The sequence below is a fragment of the Balaenoptera borealis genome (genome assembly GCF_965194805.1).
Source record: "Balaenoptera borealis genome assembly, chromosome: 12".
NCBI classification, from domain to species: Eukaryota; Metazoa; Chordata; class Mammalia; order Artiodactyla; family Balaenopteridae; genus Balaenoptera; species Balaenoptera borealis.
In genome coordinates, this window is record NC_138869.1 from 109,109,529 (window position 1) to 109,135,343 (window position 25,815).

Below are 25,815 nucleotides of genomic sequence, written 5' to 3' on the forward strand. Positions count from 1 at the left end.
GATTACTTCTGTAGCTTGACCTCTGCTTTCCTCAACAAGCAGAATGTCTCGATCACGACAACCCCCCCTTGTGACAGGCATCTCTCCAAATGAAGGAATCCCGTGGACAAAGGTCACGATTAGAGGAGAAAACCTGGGAGCTGAGCCAGCTGACCTCATAGGTAAGGGCAGGGACGATGCTGTGTGTTCATGGTGAATGCATTTTTATGTTGGGCAACTGAGGCAAGATATACTGTTTTGAAATAGTGAAGGTGATAGAAAAACACCCCTGAGGTCTGTACAGGATGATCTGAATAGAAATGAAAGAATTATTTGGTTTTCTGATTTTTCTGTTAAAATCATTATTTTGTCAGATCTTGCCCGTATTGTCTTTCGCCTGGTCCTTGAGAAAGTCCCCCACAGCCGAGGTTTGCCTCCTTTCCTCGGGGTTGGCCTCTCCTGCCAAGACTGCCAAAACAGCCGCCCAGCTCTTCTGGCCTCCCCTCATACGGCTGTCTGCTCTTCTCAGGTGCCGGGTGAACTAGGCCTCTTCTGTTCCTTATTGCTCTCGGAACCAAATCCAAATTCCCTCCACCCAGAGGAGCCTGTGTGCTCTGCCCGGCCGCACCCTGGGACCGGTGGGCATTTGTCTGTACCCGATGCCCATTGGGGCGGGAGCACCGAGCCTCCAGACTTAACAGCCACAGGCTCTCTGCAAACTCATGCCCACCCATGGTTTTCATTAGGTTCCCCTAATGTTTACATATTCAGAGCAAGCTACATTTTAGTTTTTAGGATCAGTTTATGCTGTTTATCTTTTTAAGCCCAAGGATGCGAGCGATAGAACACTCTGCATCCACTTGGCACTGCATAAGTGTTTTTTGATTTTGGTTTGCAGTGTGCCCCCTTCCTCTGGGGGAGACCCTTTCCTGCTGGTTATTTCAGTATTCTGGTCTGTCAGTGGTTCTCACCTGGCTTGTCTTCATCTTCTCTAGAACTTAAAAAAATGCTCTTGCCTTAGCTGCTAAGTCTCAGTCTGTAAAGATAGAGCCTCATCATTGCTTTTTTTAAAACACAGATGAGTGTCAGGCACGGCCAGGATAGAGAGCAAACCATAAATATCGGTGTGTGGTCAGTTTGGGTTATTTTCATGTGAACTCTGCATGAGGGTGTGCAGATACAGATAGATTTTCAGATACATTCAGAATAAGGAAGGGAGGCACCTCAGTATGTGTTGCTGAATGTGTATTCTGATTTCCCACACATTAATTTATTTGGATTCAGACATTCTCTTGACTCATTTCATAATTTATGAAGGACCCCTTGGTAAATACTAGAGATTATGAGTTGGAGCTTGTTTTTCTTGCATTATAGCTGCTGGTTGACACATTGTTTTTTGGCCATCCAGAAATCCCTTGGAAAAGAGAAAGTTGATTAGAGCTGGGCACCATGGTTAATTACTGAGTCTTGCCCTCCCCAGCTCGTTCTTTTCACTAGTGTCACTTAACTGTGTCTCATTTTATACTGTTTTCTCTAGCTACGGTTTTTGATTCTTCAGTAAATAAAACTTAAGTTTATTATCCTTATGAAGGTAGTCTTTCTTATCCTATGTCTTGGTTCTTGACAAAGCTCATTCCAGGTTGTTCTTTATCCAAAGTGGAAAAATCCCTAGAATTCATGGAAATAGACCATCTGGACGGAGGTTCAGTTTAACCGGCAGTCACTGAGGCCTCACACGTGACTGCTGCCCGTCAGCGTGGATGCCGAGCTCGCTTTAGCTTTGGGCAGTGCGGTTCCTATTTGACTGAGCGCGCTCGACTTTTACAAACCTGCTAGTGTAGCTTTCAGCCTGCCCATGTATTGCCAAGAAACCACTTTTTAAAAAAGCAAACTTAGCCTACTAAATAATGTAAGTGTTTTTTATTTTAACTCCGGTGACATCTACACTAGCCAAGTAAAATACTACAAAAACACTTTATTTGGAATTCTACAAGTTACTTTAAAAAAAAAAAGATGTTATATTTCATGAAGCAGATTTCTTAGCAAAACATGTTTAAGAAATAGATCGTATGATCTTATTTAATTTCCATGCATTTAAAATGATCTGTTTAAATCTATGTTTTAAATTATATGGTGATTATTAACTTTTTTAGTTAAAATGCGGAACAGATATTAAATCTGAGGAACCTTGATAGCAGCTACAACGAGATGAATAAACTGTTATTCCGGGTGTTTTTCCCAAAGTTGCATCATCATGGATATCATACATGTTTGCTCATCTGAACATGTTTTTAAGACTTTATGTCTGTATATCTGAAATCTCCCATTTCTCAGTTTTAATCGTAAGATAGCTCCCCAGCAGGGGACTTATATTAGGAACTTTAATACATTAAGTCCTGACATTGGGTTGCATTATTTCCTTTCTAAAGTTAGTATTTAAATCACAAAAATCTTTTTGATATTGTAAAATTTAAAAATATCAAGTTATGTATTGACCTGGAGTGATATTGAAATATATACCATCTATAACTAAACAGTTCATAAATTAAAACATTTCCCATTTATATAAAAAAAATACAGAGACTAATTTATGTGTACATAAAAATTATCTGAGCACTGTATGTATTGAAGTGTTTCACAGGCTTACCTTGGAGATGGAGAGGAGTTCCAGGGGGTGCTTTCAACCTCTTAAATGGCTTAAATTTTTCATAATAAAAATTGAGTATCAAGAAAACTAACAAACACTCCTATTTTGAAAAATAATTTTGAATTATGAATGCATTTAAAAATGTGTAAATGTCATTACACATTTAAAAAGCCGGTGGAAAACTTAGTCCTAAAGGAACTTTGAAGTGCTGTCATTAGAAAAACTGAATTCCTTACATGAATAAATAATAATAGATGTCTTAGGGAAATCTCTGAAATTAATTATTTCAATAAATGTCTTGAAAATGGAGTTGTTTTTATTCCTTTATGGTTAATATAACATTCTTACTAAATAGTGCTTTAAGTTGTAACAAAAGATGACTTGAATCCCTCCCTACATTTTTTCAACCGAATTCGGCCTAAGTTGAGGTGTTCCTGGTACCTGATTAAAAACAAAAAAACAAAAAAACTTGCATTTGCTAAACTTGACTGCCGAGCTGTATCAAAAGTTAAATGATGAGAAAAGAAGGTGCGAGTGTCTGGGTGTTTGCTGAATACACTTCAGTCTATTTTCTCCATGAATGTTTATCACATTGGTTTCTGTTTTGCAGAAATGCATGTGGTGGGATGATGGTCCTCTGCCTGGGGCCATGTCTTCCCTGTCTGCATCACAGTTCACATGGGTCTGGGCAGAGATGCCAGGCGCGGGCTGAGATTTTGGGAGCAGAGTGTAGTACAGCAACAGGACCATGAGGGAAACATTTAGGCAGCGTGGACCGCCGTTGCAGGAGTGATAAAGCAGACATGAAAAATGCACTAGTAATCCAGTAATGCCTGAGAACAGTTACTGATTTAACAGACTCCAGGCTGTGCTTAACATAAACTACCAACTTCAGTTCATTCTGTAATATCATGTATAATTGAACACTAGGAAAAGTATGTGCGGATTATTTTCAGGAAGATGATAAATATTTTTTTTAGGGAATGATGTACACATTTATTAATACACTTTAGAGCTTTATAGCACTAACTTGGACTTCTAAAAATAACAATAATTTCCTTTCTAATACCTATGAAAGCAATCTAAGATTCTCATAGTTAAGTAATCTGGAGTGCCTAGACATTATTATGGTTATTATTTTCTAATTCCAATGATGTTTGAAGAAACTTAAATATAATCTAAAAGAAGTCTTAAATATTAGAGAAAAAACAGACAAATTCAGTAGAGACAATCGTTTATTTGCAAATAATATTGGGTATATTGAAGAATAGAAATAACTAACTGACGTACCAGGAAATGCTATTTCTAGTTCTGTTTTTCAGTTCATGAAAAAGGCCTGGCGATACTAACAGAAGAATTGTCTTTTCATGAAATAGCCGTTCTTTTGGACTTTGTTACATGCATGCTTTTACTTTCAGGTCTGACAATTTGTGGGCACAATTGCCTTCTGACAGCAGAGTGGATGTCTACAAGTAAAATTGTATGTCGCGTGGGACAGGCCAAGAACGACAAAGGAGACATTATTGTCACAACCAAGTCAGGTGGCAAAGGAACCTCCACAGTCTCCTTCAAGCTGCTCAGACCTGAGAAAATAGGTATCATCTCCCATGACTTTACTCTAAAGAAGAAAATAAAAGTGGGTTTTGTCTTTTAAAATTGACAACTGGTAAATTAGTATAAAATTTACTTACTCTCATATGTCATTAACTTAGATTCAGTTTATGTTTATTTTTTCAGGAATGGGATATTGGTTAAAGTTTGCATTACTTTTGAAAAGGCAGTTTGCTGAGCTAACGGTAAACTCTAAGGATGATAAGCATTGGAAGAACTGTTGTTCTGTCCTGTGTAAAATCTGTTCATTTAACATGTCGAAATGCCAATTTTAGTTTCTTGATCTTGCATACAATAATTGCATTTCTTGCTGTGATACAGATAAGATTTGAGGTGAAATACATACCTGGTTTGGCCAAATTAGCCAGTAATACCTAAATAATGTTCCGTTTTCCTTCACTTTCTGAGTCCTTTGAGGCCCTGACAAGATGTTGCCCACCTAGGTGTGCCTCTGGCCTCCAAACTAGAAATCACACTCTTCTTGTGCTCTAGAGCCCCTCCTGTGTTCCCTTTGTGCCCTGAACCCGTGCTTCCTTGCCTTGGGGCAAAGAGCTTGGTCTGAGAAGCCGGGACTGATCACACGAGCAGCCAGCTGTGGGTGGAGTGGAGTCACAGAACCACCTACCTCAGAGGACTGAATGAGTTAGAACATTGGAGAAAGTGCTTAGCATAGGTCCTCACACAAACTAAGGGCTGCATAAATTAGTGTTTTTAATTATTCGTTTCCTAGCTCTTTATGTATGTGGCATCTCCTCTGCTAAAGTAAGAATACTGTCAGATTCATCTTTGTGGTCCTGTAATGACTTGCACATGGTCTGTACTTGATAAATATTTGTATAATGTAGGACTATCACAGGCATAATTAAACCCAGGCCGTACTTCTCATATAGAAAAGCAAAGAGTTTTGCAAATTTTGTTTTCTGTCTTAGAGCATAAAGCCTTTCTTCAGCATTATATCCTTAAATTCCTCGATTCTTTTTAATAAAAATTTGAGGAATTTAAGGGAAAACCAAAAATGGAATTTACATTTATGTACATGTGTGTATGCAAACATATATACATACAATATTCTTGTTTTTGTTTACTCACTTTTATTTAATGTCTTTGAAAACCGAACTGTGAAATTAAAGCAGGAACTTGTTGCCAGTTTTCTGGAGAAACTTAAAAACATTTTGACAGAATCCAGCATCATCTTGTATCATGTTTATACAGCAGATGAAGAAAACTTATTTGAAAGTATTGATTTTATGCTAAAACTCTCTGCCCAGGACTCAGCACAGCACAGGCTCAGGAAAGGCCTATAGACCTGAACCTGGGAGTGTCTGGGCCTGAGCTTACCCTCTGGCAGAGCTTCCTTGCATCATCCTGGCAGACCTGTGGGTGCCCATAGAGTTAGAAGGCTCACAAGGAGCCCTCTGGTCCCCCGGCCCTGCGCTCTGCTCCGCCCCCTCGCACACTGCCCAGCCTCTGTTGCGGCCCGGTCCGAGCCACAGGAAAGAGGGTACTGTTTTCAGAGATTATATTTTGTTTTTCCTGAATATCCTAGTCATTTCCATCACACAAGCCGTGCATTCCGTGGAAGTTGTTTGATTTCTTTATATTGATATAAGGTTTGTTGGGTATTTTGTTGATGTACCAAATTAATTGTACTGCTTATTATTTGTAAAATACATTTGTTTTAGCAGAACTTTTTCTCAGAGGCTTAACTTGTCTTCTGTATTGAATAATGGTACAGTGCAATCAAGAGATGTTATTTTTGCCTTTTTATAGATTTTTTAGTGGTTTTAATTAAGCTACCAGCCATTTAAAAAAAAAAATCTGGAGCTTTTGTGCCTTCAAATCTTTAAAAAATTACTGTAGCATGCATTCTGTATTAGGTCTTTCAACAGTAAAGCAGAATGGTAAGACTTAGTGCCTGGGGAGTGTGTATCTTATTAAGGCTGTGCTCCTCATTTGGTAGGTATTTTGGATCAGTCTGCTGTGTGGGTTGATGAGATGAATTACTATGACATGCGCACTGACAGGAATAAAGGGATTCCTCCCTTGTCCCTGCGTCCTGCTAATCCACTCGGCATCGAGATTGAAAAGTGAGTACTGCCTTGCCTCCGTTGTCTTTATTTCTAGCTGCTGAAAAGTTCTGTGCACTCAGAGTGAAGAGAGTCAGGCTCCAGGAACATCCAGGGAAGCACAGTTGAAGACACCACTGTTGTTGGGAGTCGGGCATCATCTCTTGGAGCTTGGTCAGCTTTGCTAGACCGAACCTTCCAATTGGTTAGAACTGTCGGCAGAAGCTACTTACCTCTTCAGTTTTTGAGTTTACATTTTGTGAAGAGGAAAAGTATCTTGAAATTTTGAATAACTAATACTTTTAATGATATGAGAATTAATGGGTTGTCTGGAGTTGGTAAGTTTAAATATTTAGATGGTACTTGAGATTAAAACAGAATTTTCCATGTGCTTGATTTTTGCTTTTGATTTTGAAATATTTGACCGTAAGTAGAACCAAGGTAGTCTTGTCATTTTGCTTACAACCCCTACCTGTAATTCATACTTAATTCAGACTTACTTTACCAGAATTGTGGCAGGTAAATCTTTCAAGATGTCTTGGACCAAATCTGGAATTCCCTAGTACAGTGTTTTCATAGATTTTATAATCAGTGCCTTTATCCTTGCATCTTCCTTAGTCAGTTCACCTAACATGTTAGTTGTTTCTGACTTGTCTCTTGGCCTTAGTGACTCTGCTGGTGAAGTTACTACCGAAAGTTTCTCCATAAGCATTTCTGCAGGCGACAGATTAGTTCTGCTAATGCTTTAGCCATAGTTTTATTTTAGGTTTTTCTAGGTATGGAGAAAGTTGTCCACTGATCTTTATATATTTAACCTTCAAGCCTACACTTGAAGACCATTAGTAAATCAAAAGTAAGCTTTTTCACCTGCTGGGGTTTGCCCTGGCTGAGAGAGAGGGAGCATGTGTTTGTCTTGGGAAGTTGTCCTGTGTTGAAAAAGGCCTGGGGTTTGGCAGCTTTTAGTGAGCGGGGACTGTCCTGGGTCACAGCTGGGAAGCTCTTTGGCCAGCGTGGGTCATTCTGGAGCTGTTCTAAGGGTTTCAGTGCCCGATAAATTAAGAGTTTAAGGATCAAGAAGGTCCAGGAACGAAAAGTAATTGCTGGGTCTTTATTTGAGCATAGTTTCCTGCATGAATGGACTTTGTGGTTGAGAGTAAGCCTCTCAGTGGCCTGCTTCAGTGCCCTGGATTCGGCTTCTTTCCAAGGCCCACCGCAAAGGAAGTGTGGAGCAGAAGGGCCCTTTGGATTGTCCTTTTGTAAGGAAGATACAGTTTTGCACCTTTGTACAATGAGTATAGGAATATGGTGTGACTTTTGTCTGAGCCTTAGATGGAACTATCAAAGTTAGGATTAAATTGGTTACTTACTATCATAAAATGAATTTCCTTAATTTTTAGTTTAGCATGTAACACACCCCTCGTTTGATCTCTTTACCTTTTCGTGTCCGCTTATTTTTTGATTGTCTTGATTGTTCGTGTTACTGCCAGTACTCACACAGGGGTTCAGCTTGAACTCTCTCTTACAGCTCTTTTTCTTAATACATGTCGGGATAATCCCGAGGTAACGTTGGTAACCAGCCAGAAGCACTAAAAGTGCCTGGCTCTTTAGAAGTTGTTTTTCTTCTTCTCTGAGGCAGTCTAGTTGGGTCTGAGCCCCTCTCTCAGTTTAACTCTTGGCCCTCCTGTTACTTGCAGGGTGACTTGGAGTCTGCTCAGCTTCCTCAAGGTGCAGACTGGGCGGCCTGGGTCACGCGGCGTGTGCGTTTCAGCGGTGGGGGCACTCACTCGCAGTGGGTGCTGGTTGGATGTTCGTCGTCGTCACCGTGATCCCCTGCTCTTCTTACATGTGCGCTACTCAGTGCTCTGCCCCCAGGGAAAGAATCTTCTTATGACTTAAGATTTCAGGGTGATGAATTGTATTCAGATCTTAAAATAGTATTATGTACATTCAAGAAGTGCTTAAATGGTGATAAAATTTACAGTAATATTTCTTTCAAGTTGTTCCTTGAAAGTTTCAGTAATAATTTGCTCAGCCATGGAATAACTAAAGGATAGTTTCTGAAAAGGTAAAAGCTTGACTCTCATACAAATACAAAATGCGCACATGTCCAAGCTTTTATTTAATTCATTAATTAATGGGAAAACCAGTGAAATGTTAAAACCAGTTCAGGGGGAATTCCAGAGGACAGACATAATGGGCAGTGAGGAATGCTGAAAGGTGCAACAGCGGCCGCTTCTCCTGCTCAGTAACCAGTTGCATCTTCACCTGACAGGTATTTCTGTGCCAGGCATCCCTGGTCAACATCACCCCTCCACTTCTGCTTCTGTAACAGAGCTGCAGAGCAGAGACAAGGCATGGATGGGGGAAGACAGGGGACCCTGGGCAGGCCCTCCAGACAGTGAAAGGATGGCCAGGAATCTTTTTGCCCATTTAAAGTCTTTCGCAAGTTTTCTGGTCAAAAGGAAGGGTGGATAGAGGGCTTCCCTGGTGGCGCAGTGGTTAAGAATCCACCTGCCAATGCAGGGGACATGGGTTCGAGCTGGTCCGGGAAGATCCCCCATGCCACGGAGCAACTAAGCCCGTGCGCCACAACTACTGAGCCTGCGCGCTAGAGCCCGTGAACCACAACAAGAGAAGCCACCGCAATGAGAAGCACGTGCACCGCAATGAACAGTAGCCCCCGCTCGCTGCAACTAGAGAAAAGCCCATGTGCAGCAACAAAGACCCAATGCAGCCAAAAATAAAATAAATAAAATAAATAAATTCTAAAAACAACAACAGTATTCACTTAAAAAAAAAAAAAGAGTGGTAGAGATACTAGGAAGCAAGAAAATGGAAGGTGAAGGTAGGAAAAGGTATAGAAACCAAGAAGAAGAGTATATAGTTTGGCCAGAAAAATGCTTTTTCAGGTTCCTTTTCACCTTTTAAAGGTACTGTCAGGAAAACTGCATTTGTTTTATTGAAGTCTGACCTCAGATAGAGAAGCCTTATTTTAGAAAAAGAGAGTAGGAAAGGAAAAGCAGATGTTAAAATATTGGTGTGGGTTTTACTTCCGTGACTCTCTTAATATCTTTTAGATGAAAGCTTTGGTCCCTGTAGAGAATGGTGTTACATTGAGGTTAGAATCCTTGAGAGCATTCCCTTTTACTATGTCTTTTATTTCTGTTTATTAATGTCATTTGGGGTTTCTTTTATAATTAAAAGATGGGAGAGGACCTATTTTTAATTTTTAAAAAAATGTCATCAGAGAAGGAATAACAGGATTTAATTACTTGCTTGTTGGAATATACTAATTGAGAAGGTTTGAAGAATTATGACTGCTTGTTATAAAGTACCATGGTCCTAATGAATTACCAGACTAAAGCGGTGAGGTCGCCTCTGGAAGAGGAATCAGCTCCTGGTAATTACAGTGCTGAGTGTTCATGGCAGTTCTCAGCCCACAGTCAAATGTGCAGGGTGGGGCCAGGAGGAGCCCTGCAGCGCCGTGGCCAGTCCATGGGGCCATGAGCAGCGAGCACGAGTAGCCGAATGCAGCGTTGCTCTTGGGCGTGAGGCAGAGGTCAGTGCAGGTTTTATCGGCGTGCTCAGCGTGCACGCCGCCGTCTTCCAGCCCACAGGCTTAACAGCTGGCGTCTGTGGGCCTCCTTCGGCTGCTGAAGTCCTGCATATTCCTAGAGTTTTAACTGATGTTCTGCACACATGGTGCCTTGATACTTATAAAAATGTTACTAATTACTCAGAAAAAAATAACTTCACTTTGCACTGAGACTAGGATTTGCTTGTAAAAAGTCTGTATTTCTGATTTACTACACTGTCACAAATATGCATTCTTTGCACTGCTTAAATTATGATGGAGACAAACTTAACTGAAAAAGAAGGTAAAAACAGGTTCATATTAATAAGTAAAAGCCTTCACTATGTTTTATTTCTTAAAAGTACTCTTTGCCTACTAGGAGAATATCTATAAGTAATGTTTTTGGAGACAGTACATACATGGGAGTTAGGGCCTTAAAATGGAACTTTGCCCCTCCTGTTTTTTCCCCCTCCTGTTTTTATGGGATCTGCAACCTTTTTGTGAAATTACTACCTGGGAAGAGCTATCTGGAGTAGTCAGTTGATGCACCACTCGTATCTTTATTTCCACGTAGGTTTTATGAACAATGCAAGTCTGACTTGCTCCTCATCAGTTTGGCTTTCCAATAGAAAGAAAAGGTGGCCAGTTTTCCTGCTCCATTTAGAAAACAAGGAAAGGTGACAAAATAATTCTTAGTATGAGTGTGGAAGGGAAAAGCCTTGGGTAAATTTACCTTTTAGAAATGTTATGAAAACAGATTTGTGGGCTGTGATGTAGTGCCTAGGTCCAGAAACTGTGTGAGACCAAAAAAGGAAAAAAACACAACGTAAAACAAGCTCATAATATTTAAGGTGCAGAGTAACACTGGTGCTGGAATGAAAGCTATGAGAATTGAGTGTGACACACACTTGGAAGAGCCCCCCTTCCTCCCATCTTTCTACCTGCAGGTCAGGAGAGCGTGTTCGCCTCGGTGTGAGCACAGCGGTGCAGCTGTACCCAGGCTCCTCTGCGCGGGTAGTTAGACTTTCTCTCAGAAGGGTTTTTGTTGTTTTGCTGGCTCGCGGGTCATCACTGCCAGTCGTTCTCATACTTGAAAGTGAACGCTGCTGTGTTGAGGACATTCCTGTTAATTTTGCTTCTGACCACTGGGTCGGTCAGGTCCGTGTACCTGGGTCTTCATGGCCAATCCTTTTCAGGAGGTGTAATCTGAGCTCACACTGCCATCTAATGGGGAGCGTGCGCTGTAGGGGCATGAAGCTTGTCAGCTGCTGAAACTGTTGGTTCCTTAATGAAAACACTTCCCATGTTTACATGGTAGACTCCGTGTTGCTTTCACCCTCCAGTTAGTGGGTTTAAAGTGTGGATTTAGTTTGAATCACTCAGAATATACCTTGCTGTTACTGACTTGTTAAGCCATCACTTCACTTGGAGGGTCAGAGCCTAAGATCCAGTTATTGTGGACAGAGGTTTAAGTTTTAACTCTCCAGACTTCGTGCTCCATTGACACAGTGCTTCTGCCCTTCCTCATGCTGTTACCAAGGCCATTAGCAATTTTCTGCATTCTGAATCAGTGTCTCCCTCAGTTTCTATTTTTCTGGATTTGTAGTTGTGGGTTTTTTCCATGCCTGAGATTCTCTGGTTCTTTAATTGGCAATAGAAGTATGGGGTCCTGCTCTTGACTGTTTGCATGCAGCCTCTCTGGGGCTGTTTCCTGACTGTAAAATGGGAATACATAACTCACGTTGTTACAAGAACCAAATAAAATGGTTCTTATGAAGAGTCTGTTAAATATAGAGAACCAAGTGGAAAGAATAAAAATAACAGCAAGTAACATTTTTGAGCGTTTATCACGTGTCAAAAACTGCTAAGCCTTCCACACTGCATTACCTACTTTAATCCTCAAAATATTCCTAAGAGGAAGATATTATGATTCCATTATCCTCGTGAATAAATGGAACCTTAGAGAGGTTAAGTATCTTCCTCAAGGTTATTCCGACAACGCTGGCCGACTTGTAAACCACTGCCGTGGGCCGTCTCTGCTTCTGTGGGTACACTCCTAAACCACTGCCGTGGGCCGTCTCTGCTTTTGTGGGTACACTCCCCACAGAGCATCGTTGCTTCCCGTGTTGTCGTTCGTTGTCTCTTTTCTCTGGATCTTTGTTTCACATTCATTTTGAGGTGTTTGCGTAAAAGATCTTATTTTGGGATAGACTCTTGACTCAGGATGGCTTCAGCTGTGAGTAGTAGAAACAAAAATTCATCCTGGTTTAAGCAAAAAAGATATTTATTTTCTCATAATATACAAAGTCCAGAGGTGGTGGACTCCACGGTTGGCTGAGTCCGTGGCTCAGAAGTGTCCCTGAGATGTAAGGAGCCTGGGTTTGCTGTTCTGCTGCCCTTGGAGGCGCAATGATCTCCTTCATAACTGCAGAGTGGCGTTAGAGGTTTCTAGTGTCGCGACGACAGTAATACACAGGAAATAATAGTGTTAAAATAAAGATCCAGTATTGTTGAAACTGTAATAATACCCAGGAAATAATGAAGCTCGGTAAAGTCTGAGGGCAGAAAGACACTGTCTCTTCTCAGTTCTCCTTAAAAGCGTGGAGGCCTTGCCCAGAAATGCTCCAGCAGCTCTTTCCTCAGACACTGTGGTCAAAACCCAGTCACTCGATCAATAGCAAGGGGAGCACGGTCAGCACACTGCTTAGGATTACTGATGTTCGGGCTCGTGAAGGCGTGGGCGCCCCGCTCTGCAGGTGCTTCTGTCTGCGAGCGGGCAGGGGATGTCGGCTCTCGGGCTGACGGCGGGCCCCTGGTGTGGTCTGGATCGAGCTGTCTGACCTCTCTGTGACAGAGTGTTGTCATCCTTGATGTAACTTGTCTTATTCTTGTACGGCTGATTCCTAATCACTCTTTTTCCAATTTAAATGTACAGTAAGATTGGTAAGAGTTGAATGTCTTCAGGAAGAAATCACTCTAAAATAAACTCGTTCTTAGGGGTGATTATGAGGGTTTGAGAACTAGGACTTAGTGTTCTGACCAAGAGATCCAGTACCTTTCAGACTCTTGACCCATTTAGGTGCTTGAAGGAGCTGTGTGTACAAGAAGTGCAGTGGGTGGGGTGGATTAATGCTTCAGATCTCAGTGGAGGGCTCTCACGTGGCCCCTTCCAAATGTCGCCACTCACACTAATGCCAGCACTCAGGGTCAGCCCCTGCCCCGCCGGCTGTGCTTGAAGGGACCCACAGGGGTGCAGAGCCCATGGAGTCCTGAGGAGGACGGCGTGGGGAGGGGCTCCCGGGGCAGCAGAGTCCTCTCGTAGAGCCCCCCGAGACTTCAGGCCTTTATCCTGTGATGAAGCAGACCCTGTACATGTGTAAAAACAACAACCTAGGGCATTATAGGTGAGATATTACTAAGGTTTAAGGATCAGATCAACTTTAAGTGTGGGAAGTTCTAGATGGTTGGGATTTGTTATCTTTCAATACCGCCAGTTTAAGCATCCTAACAGTATAGGATATAACCTTTTGTTTTTTAACTTTTTTTATAGCTTTATTGAGAAATAATTAACAAATTTGTAAGATGTTTAAAGTGTATGTCTTAGCGATTTGATATACGTATACATTGTAAAAGGAGTCCCACCATCTCGGTAACTAACACATTCATCACTTCACATAGTTACTTTTTTTTTTTTTTTTTTGGTGAGAACATTTAATTTCTGTTCTCTCTATGGCATTATCACCTATAGTCACATATTACACATTAGATCCTCAGACCTTATTCATCTCGTGAGTGAAAGTTTCTCCCTCTCCCTATTCCCCCGCCTCCAGGCAACCACTTTCCTGCTCTATTTCTATAGTTTGACTTTTTTTTTAATATCTCACATATTTTGCACATCTGATAAGGGGCTTATATTTGCACATCTGACAAGTGGTTAATATCCAAAATATATAAAGAAGCCTACAACTCAATAGCAAAAAAAAAAAAAAAAAAAAAAAGCCAGTCTGATTAAAAAATGGGCAGAGGATCCGGACATTTTTCCAAAGAAGACATACGAATGCCAACACGCACATGAAAAGGTGCTGAACATCACTAATCATCAGGGAAATGCAAAGCAAAACCACAGTGAAATCACCTCACACCTGTCAGAATGGCTCTCTTGTTATTTGAATGGCTCACAACAAGTAACAAGTGTTGGAAAAGGTGTGGAGGAAAGGGAACCCTCCTGCGCTGTTGGTGGGAACGTAAATTGGTGCAGCCACTGTGCAGAACAGCAGGGAGGTCCTCAAAAAATTAAAAATAGAGCTACCGTATGACCCAGCAGTCCCACTTCTGGGTATTTATCCAAAGAAAATGAAAACAGAATCTCAAAGTTATCTGCACCCCATGTTCACTGCAGCATTATTTACAATAGCCAAGATATGGGAACAACCTAAGTGTGCATCCACGGACAAGGGGTTAAAGGAGTTGTACGTGTGGGTGCCCAGGCTCGCGTTGTTGCTCAGGAACACGGGAATGTTACTCAGCCGTGAGAAAGAGGGCAATCCTGTCGTCTGCAACAGCGTGGGTGGACCTTGATCTCAGTATGCCAGACAGGAAGACAAAATTTTTTTCTTTTTTTAAAACTAAACTCATTGAGTAGTACTTAGCTGTCAGACCTGTGGGGACTGCGTGGCCTTAGCCATCTCAGCGTGGCATACAACTTCTGTATTTTTTAGTTTCATGTCTGCATTTGGTGCCTCTTTGCTTTATTTGCTGTCATTGTCTCAGAGCCTTTTTTGTCCTGTCATTCTTAACTCCAGCTCCTCTTCTTACCTTGTGCTTTGATGATGGGTAGGAACCACCCAACGAGAGTAAAGCTGCAGGGCCCGAGCGAGGGAGAGAAGCTCAGTTTGGCTCCCCAGAGGCCCTTTTTGCTGCTTTGTTGTCAGTTGTGTCTTCAGTCTCTGAGTGTGGACCTGACCCTTGTTAGGTGAGAATTTCATGGAGTTGAATAATTTATAAAGACTGTTAATAGCAGGGACTTAGTTGGTATCAGGTGATTCTGTGGTATTTTTGATTCTGTTAAGACTATTTAACTTCAGGACTGCGTAGAGCGCCACGTTGACAAAAAAGCAGTAGGTGGGCCACCATGCACTTCTTTGCACTGATGAGGCCCCACTGGTGCACCAGGCTGTCCTTTCCAGCTTAGACAGCTCCCTGGGCGGACACCTCCCGCCGGTGAAGGTAGAACTGTGGCTCGTGGCCCTTGCCTGTCAGAGCGAGTGGGAGGCTCCTGGGTGCCTCCCTGGGGCTCAGCTAAGTCTCCACTCAGCCGCATATTCCCCCAGAGTTCCAACGCGGAGGCATGAAGTATAAATAAATAAAATGATAAAAACTTCCGAAGGTGACAGGATTTTATTACTAAGTAAAGTATCAAACCAGCATGAAGAATCTGAACCAAAATAAAGTTCAAAAAATGCAGTTCTCCAACTCCCTCTCAAAGACTGTGGTGACAATGACCAACGTGCTTATGGAGCACACACTCGGAGGCACACCTGCTCACACATATCCCCCAAGAAGATTGAGGCTACAGTTGTTCTTCACTCTTGAAGCCAGTGAGGAAAGATTAAGGTTGACTTGGTCTCCGAGTTACCAAGACTTAGGTGATGCCAGCTTGGTATCCACAGCTCCCTTAGTCTCATCTCACCTTGTCTGTTACTCCCATGTTAAACAGACCTTTTCTTCCCCTAATTAAGGAAAACTCTGTGGTGAGAGAGGTTAAGTGTAACAGGAGGGAACATGGGATCTCCTGGCCGAGATGCCGGCCTCCGTGTCCAGATGCAGGGTTTCCAGGGGAGATCGTGGAGAGCTGTGTTTCGGACTTATGTCCCTTGCCCTCTGGGGGAGAATGGGGACAAAGGAGCCAGTAGAGAAGAGGAGGGGGGGCGAGAGCTGCTGGAGAGTGTGACGGGCTTCCCAGCCACCCGGTCAGGGCCCCCAAGCCCAGGTGAGCACCTCCCTCTCCCTGGAGAGAGTGGGCTCCAGGCCTTTTCCAGTTGTGCCCAAGGGGACTGGTCACCTGCAAGGCGAGGGGCTCCGGCGGGCAGTGCTCGTGGGTGGAGGTGGGATGTTGCCTAACAAGGCTGCCTAACTTCTGAAATGAGGCTGTGTCTGTGATAATGCAGCATCGGGACTCTCAGAGAAGTCATCAGACTTGCACACCTTTTCTTCCAGGCTGGGGATAATTTCTCCCACTGAATAAATTTTAGAGACAAAATAATTTTGTGTCCCATATGGGGGTGGGGAACAATTTCAGTCAGAGGGGAACGAGGTAAAAACGACCAGGATGTTTTCAGGAAACTGTGATCCCTTTGAAGTTGCTGGAGCTTCGGCTTCGAGGATTAGGGTAGCAGAAATGAGTCCTGAGAGAGAAGCAGGTTTGGGAAATGGAGGGACTTGACCACAGAGCTTGGACCTCATTCTGCAGGCAGAGGGTGGGCACTGTAAGGACTGCTCGCTCACAGGCCCTCAGTGGGCCGTGTCCTGCCCACTTCCATTTGCTCTCAGACACAGCTTGCTCACCTCCAGCGTGGAGCCTGACACCTCTGGTAGATACTTAATTCGTGTTCGAATGAATAGATAAATGAACTGATCGAGAAGTTGACCTTAAAAATGTGGGCAAGAAAGTGAGGTACAGATAAGGGAGTGTCAGTTAGTGTAAGCTTTTCTTGAAATTGATCTAGACGTGGACATAGAAACATGGGTACTATATAGATCTGATTTTATCAGTAGGCGTCATCAGGCATCAGTGTGTCTTAAAATAACTTTCATACAGGTCTTTAACAAAAAGCATTTTAACAAGTTGATTTACTGTTTTTAATTTCAGTGTACCCAAATTTTGATTTTTATCTACTGAGTAGGAAATGATTTCATGTTTGGATAGATTTCATGAAGTATCAACTCAGCCTCTTTAAATCATATTCTTTTTTTGATGTAATTTCTGTATTTTAACTAATTTCCTATCTTACATATACAGTCAAAGTTTTTATGTTAAGTTAGCTGAGGTGTAGGAAGTATATTTTTTTACACACACAAACATAGGCTCCATAATGTATCATGTATCATTGTAATGGTTTGTATTCATGTTTATTACTGTTGGTTACATCTTTGTAGTAATAGCACTCAAAATATATCTTAAACCTTTTCCTCCCTCAGAGGTAAATTTCCCCAGAAGGACTTAGAAATGCTGTTCCCTGGAATGAGTGCTGATTTTACAAGTGAGAACTTTTCGGCTGCCTGGTACCTCATAGAGAACCACTCCAACGCCAGGTTAGTGGGTGCTGGGCTGTGTTGTGTGGTTTCATGGGGTGCAGCTCATCAGACTTGAGGTAACGTGGGTTTCCCTCTGGCTTTGCTGCTTAGCAGCCCTTTGACCTCGGGTGAGCTCATGAACATCTCAGAGTATCTGTTTCCGTATTTATAAAATGGGATCATTAATCAGAGGACCCCTATTTCCTACTATCATGTTCTTTCTATATGTTTTGTTATTTATGCCACCCATTAAAACTTTGGAGTCTCAGCTGTGTCCTGTGTCTGAATGTGATCCCCCTCCCTACTCAGGTAACAGAATTCTCGAGTGCTGGTTTAAAACGAGGAACACACCTCCTTCCCTGACCAGAGAGCAAAGGAAGATGAGTTATTTATCATCTTGCAAAGACTTGGCTTAAAATTAGCCAAAAAATAAACAAGGGTCATGTATCCAATTAAAGTGCTCCTTTGTGTCTGCTACTTATATAGTTTACCCACCCTCTGTACAAGAGCAGGTCTGTAACTTTTTCTCAAGACTGGCTTAAAACAGTTACATTTAGTAAAAATGTTTTAATAAATCAATGGCTTATTGTTTAAAATTTGTATTCTTGAAAAGCCAACTTGTTAAAATATACCTTAGGAGAAATTCTTCCCTCACCTATTGGGATGAAAACCATTATAGAAAACAGGAAAAGTTGATATATACCTAGAGTAAATTTGGCCTGATAAATTTTTAGAGCAAATGCCTGTCACTTTCTTTGTGAAAGATGGTTCTGAGTTCACATTATAGACGTGCTTTTCTGTCACCATGTCAGGATTGATCTCTGTTCTCTGTGTAGGGCCATCTTGGCATTCAAGAATATAGTTAACGTTTTATATAGCCAGATTTTCTTAGCTCAGGTGGAAATAAAACTTCTGAAATACAGAGATCTGACTATTTTTTCTCTGCCTGAGATAGAAAGATGAAATAGTGTGATCTGTTTAGTTATTTAAATTTTGAGTTGACCCCCAGGTTTCCTGTAATTTCACTGTTAATGGCGGGGCCTGGTCGTGATGGGCTGAAGAGTCAGCGTGCTCAGCTTGTGTCCAGAGCACAGCAGTGGACGTCCAGGGGGTCCTGCTTAGTCCTGGCGCCCAGCACTGCATGGTCCAGGTCTCCCCATCTGGGAGACGCTCTTCAAAACTCCTTACCTGGCAAATCCTGTGTGTGATTTGGGTCGATTATAAGAATGTGTCCATGTGTATTTACTTCCCAGGGGTCTGACATATGAGGGCTACAGATCTCCTTGTATAGCTGCTGTAACTTTGGCGTTCATAACATGTAAAGGTTTAGATCTAGGTAAGAATTTGAAAGCTTGGTTTCATCTGATTACATATTGTATCAGTCTGTATCTTTCCAGGGTAGGCTTCAGTATTTCACACTTGATGCATTATCTTCTTGTGGTTTCTTCATTTCACTTCAGTTTTGAACAGCTCAGAATGGCCGTCACCCACCTGAAGAGGCAGGCTAACAAGAAGAGCGAGGGCAGCCTGGCGTGCGTGAAAGGGGGACTCAGTACTTTCTTTGAGGCACAGGACGCCCTCTCAGGTAAGGTGACCCTCAGCCATCTGCTGGGGCTTCCCCGCGGACACCCGGCCCTGCACGTACGGAGTGTTTGCAGGCTGTGGCGCTGAGGCCGTGTCCCTGGAGCGGAGCTCTGCAGTGGCCACCAGTCAGTCTTTGCGGCCGGGCTGGGATCTCTTTGAAGGCTTGGTACCTTAAGTATTTGTCCCTGAGGCTTTGCTCACCCATCAGACACGTGTGAAATAGGAGACCATGCTGCCTCCCCGCAGTGCCCGGTGTCCAGTTAAATCCCAAGGGTAGAATTCTAGAATTTTAAAAATCCTTGTACAGCCATCAGTATCTTGCACATGGAACTAATTCTGTAGATGTGACCCATTGTGTGTTTGGTCTGGGAAGAACTGGTGATAACGTGTCCTTTCTTTGTAGCCATCGCCCCACCAGCCCCGCACGGTAGCTAACTCCCCCATCCATGTACTCATCCTTACATGGGAGGGAAATTGTATTCAATAGAAATGGTGTGGCTTTAGACATTTCAAGGGAAGATGTTGGGTAGGTTATTTTATTTTTTTCTTTCTCTTAAACTACCTTTAATTAATAGAAATCAAATTATTGTTTATCTAGTAAAAAGTAAGATATATTAAAAAAAAAAAAGTAAGCCCAATTCTTTTTAAAAACAAAGACACCTGTAACTAAGTACCTGTATAGCTAAGTACCTATAACCCTAACTGTAGACTAAGAGGCCACACCTTCTTCAATTCAGTAAGTTTTTAAAATTAATTCGTACTGTTACAGTTCGGATGTCCTATTATCTTTCTTAAAACCCTTCTCCTCCTGGGCCAGACACGCTTGGTTGCCTTTTGACAAGTTACATGTGCATCTGGTACAGCTCTCTGCACGTAGAAGTTAGGTCTTTGAAGGAGTGAGTTGTGAATGCCTGGGAGGGAGCTGAGAAGTCAGGTGAACTTTGATAAAGTCTCTGTGCCCTGCGTTTTTTGATGGTGTTATTTTCTTCTTTCTTTGTGCTTATTGATATTCTAAGTTGTCAGTGGTGCTATGTCAGCAGCAGAAACTTGAGCATAAATGAACTGAGTTTAGTGTTCTCGAGTTAAACGAAGTTATCGATATGCCTGGTAGCTGTGCACGTGGTAATTTGCCATATGTGATTAGCAGTTCTCATAACTATTGTAATTACAATACTTCCTTAGCAAAAACATGCTTGACTCTTCTCTCCACCCTTTTTTTGTTAACATATGTATTTGTAAACACATGTATACTTGTATTCATTTATTTATGGTTTTACTTATGTAAATGGCTTCAGTCCTGGCAGATTTCAAGAGGTTTTATTTGGTGCATTAAATTTAGTCTCATTTATTAGACATTTGTCCTAGAAGTATACTGGTAATTTAAAGTTTAGCAAAGATGATAATGCTGACCAACTACTAATAAGCGAGTGACTCTATGGCGTATAGAAAATGATTTTAATGGTAAATTAGAAAATTTTAGACACACATATATCTAGCTTTTCTATTTTTTGATGTAAATGTACATTACAAAAAATATTAAACAGACAAATAATCAAGAACGACTTGAAACCCTACTGTAGGGATAATCACAGTAACATTTTGATGTATTTCCTTTTGGTCTTTTTCCCCCTCAGCTTATATGAGTGCATATTACAAAATTGGAATTATATTGTGTATATAGTTGTGTGTGCTAGAAATCTTTTATACTTTAGCTGGCTCCTCTGAGTAATTCTTTTCCTATACTTTAGCATTTGATTTGTTTTATTAGTAGCTCTTTAAAAATTTTTTCAACTATAGTCTTAATTGAAATTGAACTGTAGTTTTAAAAAATGCTTTTTCGATCAGGTTTTGGTGTTACTGTTATACAGAATCATGTGGATCTGTACGAGTATATGTTCGTACTGTGAAGTGGGTTATGTAGATTAGGAATTATTTGAAATTTGAGAGCGTTAATACATTGAAAGAGCTAATAAGCTGTCTGCTCAGGTAATTAGCTTTACTCTCCTATTATGAAAAATTTCAAGCATGCTAAGAGTAGAGAGAACAGTACCATCACTTCCGTATATACCTGTCACCTAGATTTAGCAGGTCATGTTTTTCCATACTCGCCTCATCGGAGGTTTCAAGGCTGCTTGATTTGTGTTTGCTGATCTCAGGCAGCACGGCCTTCCTCTCCTGTGCGCTTCAGTGTGAGTCCCCTGATGAGGACGTTGCGTACTCGACCACAGCCCCGCAACCACAGCTCAGAAAGTTCCAGTAATCCGTCGGCATCATTCAAGGCCCCAAATTCAAATTTCCCCAGTTACACTTACTTGGTTTGTCCAAACCAAGATCCACATAAGACCCAGGCAGTTCATTTGGTGTTTTTTTTTTTCTGTCTCTTAAGCCTCTTTTAAACTAGAACAGTCCTTTCACCTTCGCTACCTGTCTTCATTTTTTTCATGCTATTGATTTGTTGAAGACACGAGGCTGTTTGTCCTGTAGGATATCCCATATTCTGGATTTGACTCATTACTTCCTCGGGGTGCCATTAGCTTATTTTACTCTCTGTTGTATTGCTGGGACTTACCTGATTGGATACCAGTCAGGATTCAGTTTTGACCCTTGTGGCTACATGTGGTAGCATGTGCTTCCGATCTTATCCCATCGGGAGGCGTTAGTGTCTATTCCTCCTGGAGAGAGACCCTGGGGTGTATATATAGACACTGGCAGCGTGTATATAGATGCACTTTTGAAATCTCTGCTTTTTGTGTTCTGTGGATTTTGGTTTGGCTTTCTGAATTTCTCTATTTCATTAAGATTTTCATGCCTTTTAGAATTGCATTATAATTTAAAAGTCATTAAAATTTCATTGTAATAGGCCCTTGTCACCAATTTCATTCACTCGTGTGTCCTACTTCTTTGTTTACATTGATTCTTTTTTTTTTTTATAGATATATTTTTAATTAATTAATTTTTGGCTGTGTTGGATCTTCGTTGCTGTGCACGGACTTTCTCTAGTTGTGGCGAGTGGGGGCTACTCTTCGTTGCGGTGCGCAGGCTTCTCATTGCGGTGACTTCTCTTGTTGTGGAGCACGGGCTCTAGGCACGCGGGCTTCAGTAGCTGTGGCTCGCGGCCTCTAGAGCGCAGTCTTAGTAGTTGTGACGCATGGGCTTTGTTGCTCTATGGCATGTGGGATCTTCCCGGACCAGGGCTTGAACCCGTGTCCCCTGCATTGGCAGGCGGATTGTTAACCACTGCGCCACCAGGGAAGCCCACATTGATTCTTCAGTTATGCCTTTTTTGTGTTTTTAAAATTTGAAATTTTAATTTTCCTCTTCGATCTAGTAGTTTGTAGTGGATTTTTGTTTTTTAAAGTTAGTTTCTAGTCTAACTATATTATGAAAAGAAAATGTGTTTCTTGAGAGATACCAGTTTTCTGCAACTGCGTGTTCTTTTCAGGGCACACTGATTGGTGTATTATTATCAGTGCCTGATTAATTATGTTATTTAAGTCTAGGTTATTTATAATAAACATGCCAGACAAATCTCCCTCTTTAATTTTGACTCTGTCAGTTTTTCTCTGTATGTAAAACATGTTTCCTTTGTAACTTTTGATGCTTGGATTCTCTTGATACTAATATTACACTGTAAGGTAATAGTAATAGCTGCAAAATTGGGGCACTTCCCAGGACTACCGCAGGTTTGGTGATCAGCTGGAAGGACTCACAGAACTCACAGTTGTGTACTCACAGTTGTGGTTTATTACAGCGAAGGGAGACAACTTAGCTCAGCCTGGGGAAGGGCACCTGGGGTGGGGCCAGGCAGTCCCACCCACAGGGAGCCCTGGTTGTCCTCTCCGGTGGAGTCGTGTGGCACCGACCCTCCTGGTGGTGATGTGAGATGGCGGCGTGGAGTGTTGCACCCAAGCCTGGGGTCCGGAGTTTTTATTGGAGCTCTGTCACATAGACACGAGCTGACTCCCAACAGCTGGCCTCCATCTCCAGTCCCTCTGGAGATCGAGCCAATGCCAAGTGACCAAAGCCCTCACCATAAACCACATTGTCAGACTGTGCGGTGAGGCCCCATCACAGAAGATGCTTGAAGAGCTTAGAGGTGACCTTCCAGCAGCCGAGGGCAAAGGCCAACCCTCTCTTTGGGCAAGGTTAAATTCTTTACTGTACAGGATTAACATTCCATACCCTTCCTTTTGTATGCATTTGCTTGATGATATTATGCATTAAGTTCTTTTTAACCTTGAGAAATTTTGATTTTGTTTCTCTCTTATAAGCAAGAAATGGTAGGATTTATATTCTTTTATGCCGTTCTGAGAGGTTCTGCCTTTTCATAGAAGAATTTAAGCCGTGTACATTTATCATAAGTGAAACTTCTGTCCTTTTGTTCTGTTATTTTTTCTTTTTTCATTTTTACCTCGCTATATGGACCATATTGTTTGCAGATTTGGAAGAAATAGTCTTACATTTTATTACAGGTTGTCTCTGACTCCTGATGTGCATGACAACAGTTGGGCACATCTGCATTCCTCATGTGCTTTCCTTTTTTCTGGTCTTAACTTAATCTGAAGTCATAGACCCAGCTGCTTTTTTTTACCTTTTCTATTTTATGTTTCTGTTTCTAGATTTATTCTTGTCTTTTGCATTTAATTTCATATTTACCACAGTTACTTAAAATTTACCATTTATACACATACATTTCATTGGCTTTAATGTTTGTTGCCAGTTGTGTATATGTGTCATCTTTCCTCTTTGGATTTTTTGTTTTGTAACTCTTGTGCGTTATCTGTTGAATTCCTGCATGCAGAAGTGTCTCTTGCTTTCATACATGAACAACCCCTTGGCCATAAGAGAATGACTTTTAAAACATTGATCCAGGGTCTTTTAGTGTCACAGAGAGGAAATCCTGAGCCAGAGTAATTCTTTATTACTTGTAGGTGACTTGTTTATTTTTCTGTCTGCCTAAATGCTTAAGATATATTTGTTTAGCCTTAAATTACTAAAAAAAAAAACCCCAAAACAAAAAAACCACCTTTTCAGGATATATTGGAATGTAGGTCTTGTTTTTATTCATTTTACCCAACACTTGATGAGCTTTTGGAGCCTGTAGACTCACAGCTGCAGGCTCTGACGCTTCTCTTCTGCTCAGTCAGCTGTCACTCCCCGGGGTGTCTCTGAGAGGCCTCTTGCCCTGCCGCTTCCCTGCGCCGTGCCCAGGGGAGGAGCCCTCTGCTAGTTTCCTTCCCTCTTCTGTGCGCTGGGTGCTGGGAAATGGTCGTGCTTAAACAGTCCTTTCCTTAAAGAGGTGTTGGAGGTGAGGACAGTAAGGGAGACTCTGTAGTCTTGAAGACTTGGGAAAAAGTCTGCAGGTGTGTCATGTCTGGGCCACCCTGTGTTACAGAGTTAGCTGGATAAATACCTTTCTCTGCCCTTTTGATATCATCTGTGTTCTTCTCTTGACCGAGTGGACTTTTTTCATACACAGTCCAAGGATTTTTTTCAGTCCATCCCAGTCAGGTGTGCCGTTGGCAGCAATTACCTTCTTGCGTGGCTTTCATTTATCTTTAAGGTTTTATGCTCTTTTCTTTATTCCTGTGTGTACCATGAGTATCTTAATTAGAATTTGGCAAGAAGTGTGTCTGGCATAACTAATCTGCCAATGTTAACCTCGGTGTGTTTATTATTATAGTTTTTTCTTTACCATATCCTGCAAAAATATTCCCAGCACCGTACTCCACTTTCCCGTGGCTGTCGCCCTGCTGTGCCCTTCCGGCCCTCACAGCCTTGAAGCCCAGGTTCTCCCCGCTTGCGGTGGTGCCTGTGGGGCCTCCTTACAGGAAAGGCCGGCTGTTCCTCAGTCCCTCTGACCCTCACCTGGCCAATCACTTGTTTTAGTGGCAGGTCCAGCCCCATCAACTGCTCCTTCTGAGAACAACTGTGGGCCTGGCCTCCTTTACCATACGCTAGGTGAGGGGTGGCCGAGGGAAGAGGCCCAGGCAGAGTGGCAGCGTGTGCTGCTCAGAACACGCATGGCCCTCCCTCCGTCCGTGTGTTGCTGCTGCTTCAGGAGTGGGTGCCACTCTGTTGAGGGATGCAGATAACCTCGGCACGCACTTATCCAGGACCCACTTGTCTTAAGTGGGCTCCTTTGTACCTGCTAGTCTTCGAAGGAGTAGTTGGAATTATGTTATTGTTGTTTTCAGTATAACTGAGGAAGGAAAGAATTCATAGAGTACCCAACCAATTTAGATGTAATTTATGTATGATTTAGCCACTCTGATAAAAATTGGGTAGAGTAAGAAGTAGAGAACTAAATGTTTGAAAAGCTGTATATAAATCTGAGTTATTAATGCATCTCACCCTAACCCTGCCTAGTGTCCTATCTTAGTATTATCCTCAGAGGTTGGCACCTGGACCAAGTTGGGCCACACCTGTCTTTGTACACGTCAGGAGCTAAACATGCCTGTTTTTCAAGAGTTGTTTAAGAAAACAAGGGAGAAGAATGTGTGCTAGAGGCCCCCTGTGGCCCCCAAAGCCCTCAATATTTACTGTGTGTTTCTTACAAAAGTAGTTTGCCAGTCTCTGGTGTAGCCTGAAATGCCTGCCGCACACAGGCCGGTCGCAGTGTTCAGCGGTTAGAGCCTGCAGCTAGCTCGTGGATGGCCGTGTGCCTGACACTCCTGAGGGGCTCCACCTGCACTCATGCCTTTCCTTAGTGCTCACCTAATAATGGCGTTATATAAATGCATACACAAATATTATGAATTCTTAAATTGAAATTAGAAAGTTCGATGTCCACATTCTGTTAGAGAGTTCAATAAAACAAATCATTTCTTTGAATCAGTAGGCAGTCTTTCTGTAACTGATTTTTCTTTGAGTAGAACTTTTCCATACATACTTTTTTGTTTCCCAAATATAGATTTATGGTGTTCAACTGCTTCACATATTTAAGTTTTAATACATGAGAAATTGTAACAAGCCTGTGACTGTGGACTGAGTTGCTCTTTTTTTTTCTTGAGGTTTTTCTGCTTATCAAGGTCACAATTTTTTTTTAAATTTATTTTTGG

General features: G+C 42.0%; 1 protein-coding gene across 5 annotated transcripts in view; it reads left to right on the top strand.

Moving 5' to 3' along the window:
* EXOC2 (exocyst complex component 2) overlaps nucleotides 1-25,815 on the top strand; it is a 156,070-nt gene that overhangs the window by 30,135 nt on the left and 100,120 nt on the right. For all 5 annotated transcript variants that reach the window (XM_082345004.1, XM_082345005.1, XM_082345006.1 and 2 more), the window contains exons 2-6: nucleotides 2-161; nucleotides 4,045-4,221; nucleotides 6,198-6,324; nucleotides 17,075-17,188; nucleotides 18,631-18,755. In XM_082345004.1, coding sequence (XP_082201130.1) covers nucleotides 44-161; nucleotides 4,045-4,221; nucleotides 6,198-6,324; nucleotides 17,075-17,188; nucleotides 18,631-18,755 — 661 coding nt within the window. In that variant the 5' untranslated portion in view covers nucleotides 2-43. The remainder of the gene's footprint in view (nucleotide 1; nucleotides 162-4,044; nucleotides 4,222-6,197; nucleotides 6,325-17,074; nucleotides 17,189-18,630; nucleotides 18,756-25,815) is intronic.